The 19,776-nt window shown below is 31.7% G+C and overlaps 1 protein-coding gene across 1 annotated transcript; it reads right to left on the bottom strand.

Moving 5' to 3' along the window:
• Window positions 1–15,097: 15,097 nt before the first annotated feature.
• Window positions 15,098–19,266, bottom strand: LOC129900524 (probable linoleate 9S-lipoxygenase 5). The gene is made up of 9 exons (XM_055975519.1): window positions 18,992–19,266; window positions 18,109–18,398; window positions 17,774–18,014; window positions 17,305–17,646; window positions 17,126–17,211; window positions 16,891–16,998; window positions 16,477–16,781; window positions 16,108–16,371; window positions 15,098–16,000 (listed from the first exon to the last, which is right to left on the bottom strand). The coding sequence occupies exons 1-9, from the start codon at window positions 19,185–19,187 to the stop codon at window positions 15,247–15,249; spliced, it is 2,586 nt and encodes an 861-aa protein (XP_055831494.1). The 5' UTR covers window positions 19,188–19,266; the 3' UTR covers window positions 15,098–15,246.
• Between the last annotated feature and the right edge of the window lie 510 nt (window positions 19,267–19,776).

Genomic DNA, 19,776 nt, shown 5'->3' with positions numbered 1-19,776 from the left:
GTTCAAAAGTTGAGAAATAAAGAGGATGCTTCCGTTAAAGTTCTTTGGAGGAATCAATTACTTGAGGGTGCTACTTGGGAGGCCGAAGCTGATATGATATCCCATTATCCTCATCACTTTCCTATTGCTTTAGTTTCAGTTTAAGGTATTTTCCTCATGTTTACTCTTTCGGATTCATGCGTTTCACCTATTCTTATATTTCCATATGCATGCATGTTCATGAAATTGGTTTTTAAAGTCATGTTTTAGTTTGGGGTTGATTACTCCTTGGTTTTATGCATTTTGATATGTTTTGCATTCATGTTGGGTTGTCAGATCTCTTTTCCTTCTCTATTCATACTAGCTTGAATCTTGTTCAAGAAAGAATATTCCCAAGGGAGAAATATTATAATACCAGAAGTTGGAACATCGAAATGGAAATAAACAATTAAGAAATATTACTGGTGCACTAGTACCATGAGCCCATGAATAGACCGTAGAAGAATGTACGGGCCATATGAACTAGTTGTGGAAATGAGGTTTAAGAAATGGGAAAATTTTGGCCACTGCTGTTTTACACGAGCCTATCTATGGAATGTATAAGGTCCCATGGTCCATAGAAGGGCCTCGTAGAAAGGGTCAGAAAGTTGAAAATTTATCAGATTTTTAGACATTTTATGCGGGCCTACCTATGGACCATATAAGGTGCTATGGTACGTAGGAACCCCCATAGATGGAGATCCAGAGAGTTGTTTGGAACTTGAATAGGACGGGAGGGTTATAAGGTTCGTAGAACATTTTACGGACCATAGAAGTGGGTCATAGGAATAACCTCTGAAACTTTGGAATTTCAGTACTTTGGGTTTACAAATGGTTTGTATAAGCCGTATAAAGGTCTACTGGTCATAAAAGGGTCCCGTAGATTGGATCAAAAACTCAAAATCATCATATGATTTCTATTGACGGCTCTCTATGGGCCATATAATCTTCTAAGGTCTATAGAAGCACCTGTATACTCTGTCGTTAGTTATTTCTTCAGAGGTATTTTAGTTAATTCCTATTGTTTAAAACCTAAGCTATTTCATTTTGGACCTATTGTTATGACCTATAACTATCCTTACCCTTCAAAATCTACCTATTCCCTCTCAATCACTCAAAGTCCCTAAGATAAATAAGAAAAATTCTCTCTCAAGTTCATCATCTTCATCAAGCTAGGGTTCAAGGATTCAAGTCTCCTCTTCAAGGTTCAAGTCTAGATTTCATTGAAATATGTGAGAATTTCATCTATGGAACCTATTCAATCTATGGAGTTCCAAAAAATCTCCAATCTAACTTTATGATTTCTTCCTAAAATCTAGGATTTTGATAATTTTGCATTGGGTTCAATCAATTATGATTTATCTCACTTCTATTTATCTTATTACATAATTTGATCTTAATTGCATGTTTTGGATCAATTTCTCATGAACTCATGCATTATGCCTATTTGATGGTTATGAACTATGAAAATTATGCATGTAACATGATTTATGAGACTATAATTTAAAAATTCTTTTAGACGAAGTATCGATTATTATTTCAATGAAAACAAGGTTGCTTAAAAATTGAAGTATTCTTATCATGAAAGATTTCCATTATTTCTCTATGGACAAGCTAATCAAGATTTATATGCTTAGATAAGTGTCTTTATAAATATGTTATGAAATCATGATTTGTTAAAGGAGCTATTCGTATGATTTTCAAGTATGTTATGTTATGATGAATTTGATCTTACAAGATTATTATCATTTTCAAAGACTATGCTATGACTATGGCTATTCTTGTTGAGAGTATTACCTAGCACCGAGTTGGACTAGTGGCGATTACACATGTTCCAAAACTACGTGCCCCCATAGGACTTTGCCTTAATTGGTCCTAGCTAGTGGATTCACACATAGCTCATGTTTATGGTCCTTACCTAGCAAGTAGGACAACCTATTTTTCAGTGTGGGGAAGACACTGAACTACATGTTATAACTCACATGATTTATGTCGGTTAGAGATATCTCTCACTATGGTTATGCTTTGATTATGTTTTTCGTACGAATATTGCATTAACTATGTTTTATGTTTTCTAATGATGAAATCATATTTTATCTTGGTCATTGCATTCTCATGTTTATGTCATGAATTGTACATTATCCATACCTAATACATTCTATAGTATTGACCACATACTTTTTTTTTCCTATATTTTCTTATGATATAGGTCACGACGCTCTCCATCCAGCTCACGGTTAGTATTGGATCTTTTGTACATTGAACTTCTTGGTGAGTCCTAATGGTTCAAGGGCATGACCATATATGATATCTTTTATTTTATGATGTTCAGCTCCAGAATATTTTATGAGTTAGGGCTTGTCATATGCCACACTTATGATAGTATAGGCTATGTCAGACTTAGTATGCCTTCCGTATTTTTAGATGTTTTGCTCATATTTCTCCCTTATGTTGAGGTTGTTATTTTTCGACTTATTTGTAGCCTTCCATATTATTTGTTTATGTTGTCTCATTTTAGTGTCATGCTTATACTAAGAGACTTATTTAGGATCTTTCGGGATCCTATTCACTGTGTCACGCCTAGGGGATAGATCGGGTCGTGAAATAAAGGCTCAATATTTTTTTGTTTTCAGCTCATTTTATCTATTCTTGAGCTATCTTAGTTTGTGGGCTGTTTTAGCTCTTTGTGTGCTTGAACTGTGCCCAAATTTGAGGTACAACCTCCTTGAGTTGGTTCGGACCTATTGTTGCAGCCAATTTGGTGGTTCTACACGTAAGTCCCATGATCCCAATTTTGGGTTCAAGGTTCTTAGGGTATTACAGGTATCGTTGTGCTCGTATCAATGGAAAAATCACTAATTTGATAGTGTAGCAACATTCGGAGGATGCTGAAAGGGGAAAGTCCACATTCAAGTGGTTTTGGAGCTCACGTTTTTGGCTTCATGGTAGGATATGGATTACTGATCTTAGACCTAACTCATGCTTGTTTTAGCATGATGAACTACTAGTTTTTGGGTAGGGTTAGCTAGTGTGACTCTTCTTGATATCCCTATTTCTTTGGTAGCCTTATTTATGATTTATTCGGGTATAGTGTTGCATATTCTTGCTTCTATTGATTTTTATGCTCCTGTGATTTATGTATGGGCAAAGATTGCTTAGTTAGGGACTTAGTCTTGGGTTGGCTAGTGTGCCTTAGAATTTTACCTTGGTGGCTCATGTGGCTCAGATTTGGGTTAGATGTGACTCTTTAGGTTGGACTTTGACCTTCGAAAATCCTTCTTGATAACAGTTTTGGCTACTTGTGGTTTATTTCGTGCTTAGTCTTGCCTTAGATGATTTATCATATTTCTTGTATGATTCAATCCTCTTGATGTAAGATTCTGGAAAGGATTGATCCTTTTGTGGTGGCCTTCCGATGTAAGATTTCAGAAGGGACTAGCTATTCCGATGTAAGATTTTGGGAGATGCTTAGTCTTGTTGTGGTTTTCTAATGTAAGATTCTAAAAAGGACTAGTTTGTCCTGATGTAAGATTCGGAGAGTAATCGTCCCTTCCGACGTAACATTTCATAGGAGGTTGGCATTAGTTGAAGTGACCATGATGTAAGACTAATACAATGTCAGTTTCTAGATAGTTCTTTCTGAGTCTATTGAGGATGTTCTTGATTGTTCTTGGTTCTATCTTCTTTAATACTAGCTCTTGTGTGTACTCGTCGAGCTTATGGGGGTACAGATGAATTTATTTTCTATATCTTTTCTCTTGAGTGCACCTTTTGGTTTAGGAGTCTAGTTAGGTTTTAGTTAGCTTAGATTACTTGAGTTTGACCTTAGATTCCCCTATGCAACCTATGGCTTATTTTATGGTTATTGTCACTTTATAGCTAATTTACTTAGCATTTTAACTTTCTCTCATTTTACTATGCTTTCGCAATCTCAAGCTCGATCGGCCCATAATGCCTAATGAGTATCCATTTTGGTACTCACATTGTACTGTATCTCTTTTCCCTGATGTAGATCTGAGTTTTATTCAACTGCGTTGATCCTCATGAAGTGTTGTTGATAGTCGGATATTGAGGGTGAGCTTGCTAGCGTCTAGAGTTGACTTATCTCCTTCTCTATATTTTTATTAGTCTTTTGTATTCTGAGACAATATATTTAATGTTTATGTCTAGTCCTATACTCATTATTTTGTAGTAGTTTTTACTGATGCCTACCAAATTTTAGGATGGATCTATTGTAGCTTTTGTCCTCATTCATTAAAAGTGCATATATAGATGTCTTAGTCTATCTGTTGCTATTTCATTTACTTGATTGTATTTCCCTAAATTCGGTACTTTCGCTCCCTAAGCTCATTACTCCCGTTCTAGGCTAACAGTTGCCTTATTTACTTTTGGGTTGCAGTAAGTGTCATCATGCCGATGGTTTTAGCTCATGACACCAACGCAAGGTAGGCTACCTCACATGGTCAACTCCTCTATTGTAGTTCTTTTGGTTGTGTTTTAGCCCGGGACACTTTGCTTTGTGTTTCAATTTATTTTTTGGATATTTTCTTGTTGTTTTGGCTTGAAATTATTTTAATCGTATCTATTAGCTCATCACAGTAAATATTCAATAAAAACAAGGATATTTATAAAAAATACTCAAAATTTAACTAAATTTAATCATGGATAAAATATGTTGTTTGAATACGTAAATACACCTTATATCAATTAGAAAATGAAGACATGGAGTTTTTTTAGGATGGATCTATTGTAGCTTTTGTCCTCATTCATTAAAAGTGCATATATAGATGTCTTAGTCTATCTGTTGCTATTTCATTTACTTGATTGTATTTCCCTAAATTCGGTACTTCCGCTCCCTAAGCTCATTACTCCCGTTCTAGGCTAACAGTTGCCTTATTTATTTTTGGGTTGCAGTGTCATCATGCCGATGGTTTTAGCTCATGACACCAACGCAAGGTAGGCTACCTCACATGGTCAACTCCTCTATTGTAGTTCTTTTGGTTGTGTTTTAGCCCGGGACACTTTGCTTTGTGTTTCAATTTATTTTTTGGATATTTTCTTGTTGTTTTGGCTTGAAATTATTTTAATCGTATCTATTAGCTCATCACAGTAAATATTCAATAAAAACAAGGATATTTATAAAAAAATACTCAAAATGTAACTAAATTTAATCATGGATAAAATATGTTGTTTGAATACGTAAATACACCTTATATCAATTAGAAAATGAAGACATGGAGTTTTCTTCTGATTTTTCAATCCTTGACAACAAGAACAAGATGAACCTCAATCCCAAGCTTAAAAAAGTAATCACAATTTCAGAAGTTATAGAATCAATAGTGAATTTGTACCTACAAATCAAGAACACAACAACAATTTTGTGGGGCTTTCACTTCGACAGTCTTGAACCAATCCAACTAGAAACACCACCAAATTGATTGAAACTCCAAAAAAAAAGGTCCAATCAATAAAATTTAGCATCCAAGTAAGATATGATATTATCTAGTTCTTCAAGCCTCAACGATGGAAGAATCTGGAATTTTCTCACTCATATTTAGCATCCAAGTAACAAAAGTTATTTGATTTATAGTGATTTAATATTTAAGTCTTCAGAAAAATATTACCTATTTATGGTAGATTTGTAGAATAACATTATTTTTTTGATATAATACATAAATATGTTATTTAACTTGGCCTCGTTTCATATTTATGCCTTCCAACTTTGGGTATGCACTAGTAGACACTTAAACTTGTATAAAATTGAACATGTAGACACACGTGTCCTACGTGGCATAATACACGTAGGATTCCACATAGACACAAAATTGTCATGTAGGATGTCATGTAGGACGAATGTGTCTATTTATTCAAGTTTTGTATAGTTAAAGTGTTTACTTGTGAATTAGTAAAGTTAGAGGTCATAGTTGGCAGATGAATCCAAGTTAAGGGTCATATATATGTATTATGTCTATTTTTTTAAAGTTTTATGTGAAGAAAACTTGAAACCTTCATTTTTAAGTGTTGAGAAAATTTGAAGTACCCATTACGTTTTTTAAAATATGAAAAAAATTATTGAATAAGGAATATGAGAATCAATAGTCGTTGTTATCTGGGAAAATTTGAAGTGACTTGAATATGATTTGGGGTTGTGTTTTTTCAATTGCGGTTGGAGGTGACTCTGGGTGGAGGTGGAGGAAGAAATGGAGGGGAGAGAGTCTGATCGGATTAAAGGTGGAGATCAAATAATTTAAGTAAAATTGGATAATTTGTGTTGATTTGGAGGTTTTTCATTCAATTTGGAGGTACATGTGATAAGTTCATGACTGCGAGGATAACCAAATAATATAGCGAAAGGCGAACTTAATTAATAAATGAAAATATAGGAATATTTTTTCCCTTTTTCATATATATATTAAAGCAATGTCTTTCGCGGATGAATATTGCTTTCTCGGATGAATTTTTAACTTGTGAGTCTTTATGAACCCTAAGATAATTATTAATGTATTTATAAATTTAGAAAGCAATAAAATAATAAAATTAAGATTTGGGGTTGGAATTCATCCCACATAATAAAATTAATAATTAATTTTAGTGAGAGGATTTTACTAAAAAAATATATGAAGGTCCTTAGAATTATTGATTGAATTTTTCAAATTTTTCTCCCTTCATTAAAAAGCCTACAATAAGAAAACAATCATTACTATTTTTTCAAATAATTGTCATTTAATTATTATCCAAAAATACTGAACTTTGAAATTAATAAAAGGTATAACTATTGAACTATTAATTATTTGTAATAGGTCAGAACTCTTAATATTTAGTAGTTTGAAATTGACTAAAACTTTGCTCTTAAATCTTTTTTATTTGAACAATATTAAAAATCATGGCATTTAAGACTATAAAATCAATATTTTTATCTTCTATAAAATAAAATATATAAATAAATAAAAGAATTAAAAATAATAAAGAAAGAGGTTCATGTTTTTAAAATAACTTCTTAACCTCCTTATATGAAATTCTTATCATCTAGACCATATTACATCTATTTTAACGTTATTCTTTTAAAATTTTACACTTACGAATATAACATACACACAATAAGTTATTTTTTATATTTATTTATTATTAATTAACATCTTACACATATGCAAAACGCATATTGCTAACAAGTATATAGAGAGAGATAATTGAAGGCACATTCACGGGCCCAATTTAACTAATTACATATTTTAGTTCAGTTTTATATAAGGAATATTCCATAACTAAGCTAACACTTAGTAGTTAATTATGCTTCATAACTATAATTTAAATTAATTATGGAAAACACTTATAGTTTAAGAAAAGTCTATAGGCCGAGTCCCACATTTTGTATCAGAATGTCTAGTATCATTTTTCTCCTTTTATACAAGTCAACACACTCTCTCTTATCACGCCCACTTCTTTTTCTCCTAAAATCTCTCAATTTCCCCTAAATCACTCAACCGAATCAAAATTCAAAATCTGGAAATTTATTCATCCCTTTAATCGTGCAAAATCAAATCCAAGTAGCCTCCATTCATATTCTTTTTTAACTATCATCCATTTTTAGTTTTTGTATTTGTATAATTTGTTTCGATTTTTCCTATTGTTTCATATTTTTTTACACATAATCTTAAAATCTCAGTACAATCATCATATACACTCAAATCATGGAGGAACGATCTTCATCAAAGAGAATTACTAAAGGTAATTCTCCATCACTCAAATCATGGAGGAACGATCTTCATCAAAGAGAATTACTAAAGGTAATTCTCCATCATCTTCAATCTTTCAGTAAAATCAGATCCACTATCCTTTTCTTTCGGTCTAACTCAAAATTTCAAAAAAAATTACTAGATTTCTTGCTAAATCTAGAGCTATTGAAGAAATTAGATCCAATGAAGAATACAAATCTATAAATTTGAAGTATTTATATTTTAATTTTTTATATATTTTTTGTGATATGTATTTGTATCAATAAATTCGATATTTTATTGTATATGATTCTTTGAATTTGTTTGTATCCACGTTTATTGCTATGAATGTAATTATATACAGTTTAATTTGTATATTTACATTAAGTTTTAGCCCACATGTGGATTTTTAAGGTTCATATTTGTATATTACCGGTGATTCTACATTCTAGATATTGTTTGTATAATTTCAGCATTTGTATAGTTTATGTGTTTGTATGTTTCAATCAATTATACGCATATACAAATATTTGTATAGCAACTCCTACTGTTGAATAATTTATCCAACTGTACATGTTAATGATGTTTATTTAAGGAGTTGAATTTATCATCAAATGACCATGATAAACATTGTTGTATACAATTCAATATGAACAAAAAAAATTTAAACCAAAAAATAATAATTAGTCTTCATATATACAAATACTGAAATATGTACACAAATATGTATTCAATCGATACACATCCATAAATTATGTATCAATTATGCATATCATCATAACTCCAGTAGTCAACTTATACAAATACAAAGCAAATGAGTTTTCGATACACATACAAATTATATAATCAATCTATACATATCTAGTAACTCCGATAGTCAATTGACACAAATACAAATCAAAAGAGTTTTTTAATACATACACAAATTATGCAATCAATCGATAAATATCGAGTAACAACAGTAATCAAAAATTCAAACAATCAATCTATACAAATACACGTAATATATGGTAAGAAATTATAATCAGATACAATAAGCGTGATTTGTGGGATTATTTTCCGTTTTAATAAACGAAATTAACTCCTATTTTCATAATTAAATTGGAGACCAATTTGTATAACTTATTAAATTCCAATGAGATATACAAATGAAATTGGCATAGCAAATAGAACTATAGTTATGAAACATAATTAGTAAAATGTAACTAAGGAACTTCTATTATGTTTCATCAGTTAGCTATTTATGAAAATTCCCCTTTAATATAAAGAAAACTTAAGTTACCTCTATTATTTTTCCTATACAAAAAATATTATTATCGCATTTGGCCTATATTTTAGTTATTTCAATCAAAACATTATCATAAATAAAGTATTATAATAAAATAATTTAATTCAAAAATATTTTCAAGTAATGCATTGATTGGAACATTCACTTTTATGTTGTGAAACTCTTGTGATCGTATATATAGTTTGATTTTTTACTACTGTATAATGGCATAAATTTATTAACATTCGAAGTTAATCTAGTTTTTAGATTGAATTGAATTATATATAATATTCGTAAGTCATGTATTTAACTATCTAAAAGATCAATATTATAAATTTATTACTCACAAGTAGAAAATCGAATTAAGAAATGCAAACATGAACTACATACATAATATTTGTTTATTTTTTTCATGTAGAATGATATATAATTAATAAGTATTTAGAAAAACTATATAATTACACATAGTACTTCACTACCATATTTACTATTATTACCTATACTTTGAAAATATTATGTATCTTACCACGAATTAAGAGTTTCCTACCATATATCAAGAAAGATATACTTAGATACATATATTTTTGATACCATATACACTAAAATAGGGAGAGAGGCGAGCAAGACTAGAGAGGGAGGCGAGCGAGATTGTATTGTAAGACTCCGGAAGTTGAAAAGTTGAACCCAAGGAGAAATTCTCAAATTTTGGACTGACTTCATATTTACGAGTCACTCTACGACTTGTGGAGCTTTCTACGACTCATAAGAGTGAATTTTAGAGTGACCTCTTGAGTATTGTTCAGTGCCACCCTCAGGAGAGGTTCTATAACTTAATAGGATGAGTCATCGTCCTGTTGATGAGTCGTAAGAACGACTCATTTGTGAAAGTTTAGAGACTCAAAGTTTGTAGGTTTCAAGACCTGCAGGACGAGTCCAAATGATGACTCGTAATCATGAATACGAGTCATAGAAATGACTTGTATAAACATTTCAGTGACTTGAATTCAGGACCTTTTCTTGGACCTGCATGACGAGTCATCTGCACGACTAGTCATCTATCCTACGATTCGTAGGAACCAACTCGTAGGGTCAAATTTTGGATTTAATGAAGGGTAGTTATGTCATTTGTCAAGTTTGGTTCAATGAACCTAGACACAATTATGGCTAAGTCCAAGCCTATATCTATCCAATCCTTTGAAATTTCCCTCATTCTAAATCATTCATCTAAATTCTTTTAAGGCAAGAACTAAATTCTCTCAAGGTTTCTCTCTAGGTTTCAAGTTAAGGTCGTAGATTTCATCAACGTTTCTTCTCAAATTCTAAGTGAATTCAATCAAGATATGTAGGGATAGATCCATGGGTCCCTTTCACCCATGGATTCCCAAGGTTTTCTCAAAGTTGTTCATCAAATTTCAAATTGTTTATGAACCCTAGTTTTGATGAATTTCATTAGGCTGTTTCAATTTCGTTTTGAATTATTATCAATGATTATTCTAAGCATGTTTCTACATGAATTACATGATTTTAAGTTGAATTATGAATGTCCATGCATAAAGCTATTTCAATCATGATTATGAAGTTAAAGATGATTTTCATGAATTGATCATGAGTTCAATGATGTTTAAAGAAAGTTTTCATGAATTGACCATAAGTTTCATGATGTTTAAAGAAAGTTTTCATGAATAAAGTTGAGATTATGATTTAATGATGAAGTTATGATGGTGATTAATTATGATCAAAGATAGTTATTATGGTTTGATAAATACAATTCTCACACAATCATGTTTAAAGATGGTGATAAGGGCAATTCTCATCGAAGATATGGATTCCTATGAATCACTAAAGTTAATGAGATACTCCTAATATTTTTCACAAAGATGGATTGATGTATAGTTACTATCTTTCCCTATAATGTTTATGATCATGTTTTAATAAATTCTGTTTGGATATTGACTAAGCATTGAGAGGACTTATAGGTGGGGTTCGTTCTAGTAACGCAGTTAGTTACCTAAGGGAATCCTAGTAGCAACCTAAAGTCCCAAACTACGTTGCCCACGTAGGATTTCCTTCATGGCCTAGTTAGTGGATCCACATATAGCATAGTTGAGTTGAGTTGAGTACCACGACGGAGTATACCCTTACAAGGTAGCCTCTCCCTTCTCGATGTAGATATCATCAGATTCCATGTTATAGATCGCATGGTCTTAAGATGTTGGTTAATGGTCTTATCGCACACAAGTTGAATGTTAAGCTATGAGATTTACTATGAGGTTCTATGATGCATTGACCATAAGTTATCATATGTTTCCAAATGCTTTTAAGCGTTGTTCATGTTCATTATGTTGGCCATGCATCTTATACCATATTGTTCACGTTCCTTTACTTGTTCATCCATACCTCACATACTTAGTACCTTATATGTACTAGCACATACATTGTCTTATAATGTAGGGGCGGACGTCGATCATCCTTTTCATGGCTAGAGTGTTTAGTTTCTCCAAGAAGTTGGTGAGTCCTCATATGATCGAGGACATGACTTTTCTTTCATGTTGTTTACTTGACTTTTCTCTTTAGTTCGGGTGAACTAGGAGCTTGTCATAAGCCCCAACCAAAGTCTAGAATAGAAGCATGTTTAGATGCTATGTGATGCAGTCCGGTTGGACATCAATTGAGTTCTCTATCCCTTAGACCCATTCCCTTGAGTTGTTACTTCCGCTTATTTTGTATGTTCTTTACCTGATGAATGCAATGTATGCTAAGATGTTTTGGTTGGGATCTATCGTAATCCCGATCGTCGTGTCATGACTTGATCCTAGTTTGGATCGTGACACATATGTATCCCAGATACATGTGAATCTCACTAGATACACACTACCTATATGAGTCTGTATACATTTGGCGTGATTCGCATGTATCTGAGATACCATATATATTTGAGAGTGGCAAGTGAGATGGAAGAGAGGCAAGGGAGGCGAGCGAGATTCTTTATGTTTTTCAGATATATCCGAATCCACTTGAATACAATATATCTAGGATGTATCTGAATGTATCTTGATGCACAAAAATATGGTAAGATGCGTAATATTGCAAACTAGAGTGTATCTAAGTAGTTATCTCCTAAAGTAATGGAGTTATGTAAGTTCCCTATAATCTACCATTTATATCAAATATAAAAAAAATTCTGATTGTTTTCTACTTTTGCAATATATATTGTTATATGTCAAAGGGAAAAGACTCAAATATATCATCGAACTTTTAAAAATAATTCATTTATGTCATCTGTTAAAAGTTTGACTCATCTATGCCATTGTCGTTTGAGAAAATGTTCATTTATGTCATTATTTTTTAACTTCGATTTTGCAAAACTACCCAAATAACTTTTAACATTTTTTAATTGGAGTTTTGAATCAAATGTACTCTTTTTGCTCCTTCTTCTTCAAGAACACCAAAAACACATGAAGAACACCAACAATTTCAAATTTTCAACTTGTTCAATTTTTCACAAAATCACCTTAAATTTCAATAGTAGCATCCCTTTGAACTAAATATCAAAACTCAATATCTTTTGAGCTCAAATTCAATCTAACCCAGCAAGACACACTTAGAATTTCTTCAAAGTTTTAAAACTTTAACCTCCTTTAATGACAGAGTTTTCTCCACAACTCCAAATAACTTAAAATTTTGAACATAGACATAGTGAACTTTAACATATTATTTTTTGAGTCTATGTTCAAAATTTCAAGTAATTTGGAGTTGTGTTGTGGAGAAAATTCTATCATTAAAGGAGGTTAAAATTTTGAAACTTTGAATAAATTTTAAGTTTGTCTTATTGGGATATGTTGAATTCGACCTCAAAAGATATTGAATTTTGATATCTAGCTCGGAGGGATGCTACTATTGAAATTTAAAGTGATTTCGTGACAAATTGAAGAAGTTGGAAATTTGAAGTTCTTGTTGTTCTTTATGCGTTCTTGGTATTCTTGAAAAGAAGGAGCAAAAAGAGAATATTTGATTCAAAACTCCCATTGAAAAGTGTTAAAAGTTGTTTGGGTGGTTTTGCAAAATTGGAATTAAAAAATAATGGCATAAATGAGCCCTTTCTCAAACGGCAATGACATAGATGAGCCAAACTTTTAACGGATGACATAAATGAGTCTTTTCTCAAAGTTTGATGACATATTTGAGCTTTTTTCCTATGTCAAATTCATTTTTTGGCGTAGATATTTTTACTTCTTTTTTTTCAATTTCTTTTTCTTTTTATTGTTGGTTGGTTATGTAAATTTTCAATTATAACTACACATTTGTGTTTTTTTCCTTTTTTTATTAGTATCCGTTTAAATTTATTTACTTATCTAATTGCTAATAAGTGATATGTTCAAAACATGTTCGGTGTGATAGCTCCTTTCTTGTGTTTAAAAGGTTATTTTATAAACTTTTTCTACAAACAAAAAACGTTTGACAAAACTCAAATTCTCCAAATATAATATTTTCATGAGATTTATTAATATGATAAAGGAGATAAAACTTGCTTAAAAAGAAATTATTTTCCACTTCTTATTTAGAGAAAACAATAATATTAAGTATCAATGATAACTTGAAAAATAAAATAAGTAATTTATGATAGTTAATTAAATTTTGATTTAATTAATTTTAAAGTAAAACATATTATATTGTAAATATACGTAGATTGGAAAAATACTCATTTTTTTTACAAAAAAAAATAATCGGCAACTTCAAAATCAAATCAAACTTACATTAGTTCAAATATTTAAATTAATATGTTTGAAATCAAATAAAGTACAAACTTGGTTCTCTATTTAAATGAAGAACTACTTTCTTATAATATAGTGAATGTTTCTAATTTACTTCAACTTCAAGTATTCCATTCTATTCATTTTATTTGTAAGGTTACTTTTACAATATTTTAAAATATATTTTTTAAATATTAATTAAATTACTCTTTAATTTTAGTTTAATATATTAATAATTTTATGGCACTAATTTCTTTCCATATATAGTAGAGCCAAAAGAAAGGTGAAAATAATTAATTATATTTTAAAATAACAACCTATTTATATAAAAATATTTATTTCTTGTAAACATAATTAAAGTGAAGTAATAAGAAAACAGAGCAATTAGATTCTTGGAATTATTACTCTTTTATTGTATTTTATTGATGAGGTGTTTGTATGCACTACGAGCAATTTCTAAATACCTGGGGTATTCTAGGAGAGTGAGTCGATTATCTTGATGGATCTTATAGACTCATAGTCATTGCCTGTGCAATAACTCATCACTAGGCAGGAATCCAACTGTTGATCAAATATGTGACAACATAAGTAGTATCATCTCTTCTCTTATTTCATATTTTGAGAAAGTTTTATTTTAAAGGGTTCACATAATTGGCTAGTGTTTTGTTCGACGCTCTATTGCAACCTCTAGATCCTGATTTGAAACGTGACACTAGTTTACGATTTTGAGATATATACCATATATAAAGGGTAGGTCTGAAAAGAGACGTTGTATGTGTCGATAGTTTTAGTTTATATTTTCCCATCCAAGATCAATTCAACATATTAAGGCAAGAAAATATTGTATGAGGATGATTAGCAGAAAGATGGCCTTAATAGTTATCTTAAGGTGGTAGGATTATACTATAAGGTGAAGTTGAGTTCTAAAATACCTCAATTCTCAACTTTTAAAATTTATGTCGTGTTCGTGTTGATACTGTATTATGAAATGTGAGCAATACTGAATAACAAAAATGGAGATAGGAGATATAGAGGGAAGAATAGGATTATTGTATTAGTCAATTTTCTACCATTACATATAATCCGTCTATATATAGAAAACACATATTGAGAAAACCAAAGGGTATATCCTATATATCGTGTGAAGTTTTGATAATAATGAAAAATGAATAAATAACTTTTTTTGAATTTATCATTCACATGAATGTTAAATTTTTCATCACAGAGGGAATAAGTGCAAAATCTTCTCTAAAATAATAAATAATGGACTTGTTGGTTCGATCTCTATTAAACTTCTAACATGTAGAATATTCAAGCATCACTTTACGGATAGGCCATGCCCGTTCACCTTTTATCTTGCTAGCAGGAGAAATATTACTTTATTACTGTATTTGAAAATATATCAAGAAAAAATTACATCACACTAACTTGACGTTGTAATTGAACAAAAGAAAAAAAAGTGAAACTTGACAATATAATGTAGATTGAAATGCAAGTACTATATTGACACACTATTGGGTATTCCTTTTCCTGTGAGTCCTTCTTCACTTGTTGGGAAGAGTAATGTATATGGAACTTTGACAGGCCCTGACCTATTTTTCCATTTCTCATCACCATTCATCCGTATAATTTGATCCTCGATCTCACTCAACTTCTTCCCAAACCTCTCAAAAGCAGCAATGGGTTCTTGGTCCTTTGTCCATTCAGATGAGTCCCTTTGTCCAAGGTAAATCTCATCTGATGCATGCCTTGATAATATCTCTATGAGAGAAATTCCTAGTAATGTCTGCAGTTGAGGAGTGATTGTTTTCAAGTATGCCTTGTCAGGATTTGTCTTGAGTTCTTCATACTCGGGAGTTCCCGGCTCAGGCATGAATCTTCGACTTAATGTTGGGCGATTTGGGAGGTAACCTGCATAAGGGTATTGCCCAAAATTGACTGCTGCATGAAGTGCTGATGCTATCCAAATAATAATGGTGCAAGAATCTATTAGCTCTTGGCGTATTTGCATTTTAGGCCACCAAGGTTCATCTTTCTTGTCACCATGTCCTTCTTCTCGAAGTTCCTTCCACCAGGCTTGGAGTTCATTATCTTTCAAAATTGATTCATCTGATTTATAATAGAAGTTGCAATATTCTGTTACCCAACTTTTGATTGCTGACCATATTTCTAAGCCATCAACAGCATATGGGTAGTCTTGAATTAGTAAGCGCACACCATGTGGGGAACTTGAGTCCTCTACCGCCACTCCTCTAAGATCAAGTGATATTATAGTCATATTAGCAAAATCAGAATACCATAAAACTTCATCAACAACCATATTTTTCTTGTAAAGTTAGTTCTAAATTGTAATTTATACCTCTTAACAAGATCAACCGGAAGTGCTTGTTCAGGGAAAACCCAATTTTTGTAAACTACAGCTGACATTTCCATGGCATATTTGGCAGGAAAAACTGTCATCTCAAGAACTCCACCAGCATTAATTAAGATCTGTCTTGCCAAAGCATTTATGTTCATCGTGTCACGAAAATGAGGATGTAAAAGCTTATGAATCGGGTGAAGCACACTTAGTTGCCTGTTAGTTGCAATCACAAAAGGCTCAATTGTTGCATGTGTATTCAACCTGAAAAAGATCGAACATACACATTATTTTAACATGATTGACAAAGTACTGAAGTTGTTATTGTGACTCATAATTCCTTAGAGAAGTCTTCCTATAGAATTTTACCAGTGACTAATTAGTTGATGAACACCCGAGTCATTCACTGCAACATAAGCTTTAGCCAATTGCCAGATCAAACCTTCAACATCTTGGTCAGCTGGGGTATAAACTTTGCTAACAGCACCAAGTTCATCGCCATCTGGATGTGGCAAACTTAGTTCAATTGCTACTGGCTTCATCGTTCCATTATCTTGCAAGAATAGCAAAGTTCTTGAGGCGTAGATTTTTGTGTTTGTTGTGTTTATTCTCCTCACATATGGCATAAGGATGTCATGGTGGTTTAGTATGTACAGCCTGTTAGTCTTCATTGCCTGTAAATAACATTGCAATCTCTTTATTACTCGGGGCTAATGAATGAAATATACTCTTACTCCAAGTATTTAAACAAACTAATCTAAAAAATAGAGATGAATGAATTACATCATCGATAGTTAGCCCATCCAGTGTATTCTCTATATGCTCATTGGTTATTGTACTGTTTTGATTGCCATATACTTCAGGATCTAACTGGCTTTTTGGAGGAAATTCCTATAGATAAAAAAAACATAAGACTATTGTATAAGCACGGAAAGAAAAGATGAAGTAGAAACAAAGTTACTAACTCCTCTTTCCAAATCATATATGTATATATATGTGAGCAATAAAGCCAACTTACTTGGAGTCTGCTGATTATGACAGGATTTACTCCAGCAAGCATTTCCCTTGCAAACTCTTCATCAGTCCTCCATGAACTTTTATCCTCTGAAAAAACAATCCATAAATCACACGTAACAACAAACATCTAGGATAATACAACAATGGTAATAGGTACGTCTCAGGAAGTAAAATCAATACCTTGAATAACTTGAGGGGTTGGGAATTTGAATTTTCCTTCACCATCAGTTCGGATAATTTCTTTTAGAATCTCTAGAGGAATGCTATCTGTGAGGGCTTTAAGAAAAGGGCCTTGTGGCAATTTGATTCCTCCTTCATAAAGTCTCAGTACATCCTCAAAGCTGTCAAACTCATCAGGAGTGCTATCAAAGAGAGCTTGAAACTCGGGGATAAGGAACTGAACAATGGATTTCAAAGCATATGTCAGGAAGTCCGACAATTTAATGTGTCCAAAACGCTCATCTCTTGGTACATAGATGTCTAAACTCATAAGTAGTGGAATCCTACTTTCACTTTTAGGATCTGTACGTTCAAAATAAAAAATGATGTCACATTCTTCAAAATCAACATGCTAAATTGTTGTTACAATAATAAATGTAGGATATAAAGTTGCATTGTAGGAAGAGAAACACTTTTACAAATTCATAACCTGCTTTAGTTGGCTTTCTGCCTGTTCTTCCTCTCCGGGGGTATGGGTACTCAGCAGATCCTCCCAGGATATTCCTGGCATACTGTTTGCCTTTTTCTGGATCACCCAAGTCATTGTACAAAGCGTAGTCATAAACTCTATCCCATTCCTCAAGCTTTCCATTTCCATCTCCTCTTAAGGTCACTAATTCTTTTTCTCTGTATATCCGCAATGGTTCTGGTGTTTCACTGGGAAGATAAGCCTGGATTAACACCATTAATTAAATTACATATTCTTTCTAAACAATTTTTTTTTTTAAAAAAATTAATTATATGCTTGTAACAGAGGCCGGGTACCTGATTAGCAAAGAAAATGCGTTCTGATTTGTATCTTTTAGCAGGATAAACCCAAGAATTGCAGACAAAATGAACCTTGCCGTGATTTGGAATGTCTTCAAGGGTGAGTGACTTAAGGAAAAACTCATTGAAGTGCAAATTATTGATAATAAATGCCCCTGGAACTCCGATATCCTCGTCCCAATCAAATGTGACGTTAAAGGCTGATTCTCCTGCTACTAATGGTGTTCGTGTAGTAAGCCATTTCTCCAAGTAAGCTGGATTGCTACGTTTCCCTTGTAAACTATTTGCTGCCAAATGGATCAAATTGACAAATATTGAATTACAATACTTTGAATATTAAAAGTATTTGTATATAGTTCTAAACAAACCGACCGTACAACCAACTTTTAGATATTTATATTAAGGTTAGTCAATAATATAAAAGCAAATTATTTAATTTTATTTTATATAAATAAAAAGCCCACTCAATTCAAGACAAACACTCTCCATACCTTAAAGCATTTATTTTAAAAATCAAAATCTCTTCTTAATTTTGAGAAATAATTATTCTCTCCCCTTTTTCTTTAACTAATTTTTTAAATGTCTATTCGATCCTTGGACTATCAATTTTCATCCTCTTCTTTAAAATTATAATATTTTTTTATTTAATTTATATAAAAAAATTCCTAAAGATATAAAATTCGTCCAAAGAAGAAAAGTGAGAATTATTGATTGAGTATATATAAGCTAATGTCATTCTTTTGTAATATAATAATAATTCTATTTGGTCTTCACTTTCAACATTTTAGGAATTAATATTCATGTACCTATATGTGATTCTATATATTTTAAAACAAGGACAGTTTAATTCCCCATAGGAAGGAGCTAAAGAAGTAATTACCAGGATCAGCATGAACAGCGCTAACCAACTGCAAAGAGACCCTTTTGCCAAGGAACTCAAGAACTCCATCAAGAAGAGAGGCATTGACATCATTAAAGTCCAATACATTCTTCTTCATCAACACAATAGTTCCTTTCAGCTTTTTTCCATCGTCATTTTTCCCAGAGATTATATCCACAATTTTTTCCAGGAACATGATGATTACGTTCTTAGAGGAAATAGTGAAAAACTATTAGATATAACTTTCGATCTCTCACTTTTTCAAACAAATAAATAAAGATGAGTTTGGTTATGTGAAGTTGCAATGAGACGAGTCGGTATTTATAGCCAGCAGCATTTACTTGCCAAAATATATTACTTCCTCTATACAACCAATTAATTAGGTACCACAATTGAAATATTAAGACTAAATTAAGTTTTTTTTCTTTATATATATATTTTAAATTATTAGTATTTTGTGTTATGTTACTTTTAAATATGTAAATTTATTTTTAAAAATTCTTCAAGCTCCTATATCGGAATTCACAATTAAAATTTAAAAATTTAAATTTCAAAACACATAAATTGGGACAAAAAATATATCTTATAAAACGATAAAGGAAAGCTAAGTCCATATTCAACATGTTTAACTGGAGTCGAATTTATGTGCGACTAAATTATGCCAATATATATTTATGAAAGAATCAAACTTGAGTACTTTTAAATTAAGAGAAAACGGTCTTGCTATATTCCTGATTTTATCATTTAGAGTTAATATATCTCTTATTATAAAAGAGGCTCATATA

Source organism: Solanum dulcamara, chromosome 8 (assembly GCF_947179165.1).
Source record: "Solanum dulcamara chromosome 8, daSolDulc1.2, whole genome shotgun sequence".
Taxonomy (NCBI): domain Eukaryota; kingdom Viridiplantae; phylum Streptophyta; class Magnoliopsida; order Solanales; family Solanaceae; genus Solanum; species Solanum dulcamara.
The sequence above is the reverse complement of the archived record's forward strand: the minus strand, read 5'-3'. Positions and strand labels throughout refer to the sequence as shown.

Coding starts and splice junctions, on each gene's coding strand:
- LOC129900524 (XM_055975519.1), bottom strand. CDS start 19,187: ATGTTCCTGGAAAAAATTGTGGATATAATCTCTGGGAAAAATGACGAT. Junction 16,999..17,125: donor TCATAATCAGCAGACTCCAA/GTAAGTTGGCTT, acceptor TTTTATCTATAG/GAATTTCCTCCAAAAAGCCA. Junction 16,372..16,476: donor CATCAACTAATTAGTCACTG/GTAAAATTCTAT, acceptor GATCTTTTTCAG/GTTGAATACACATGCAACAA.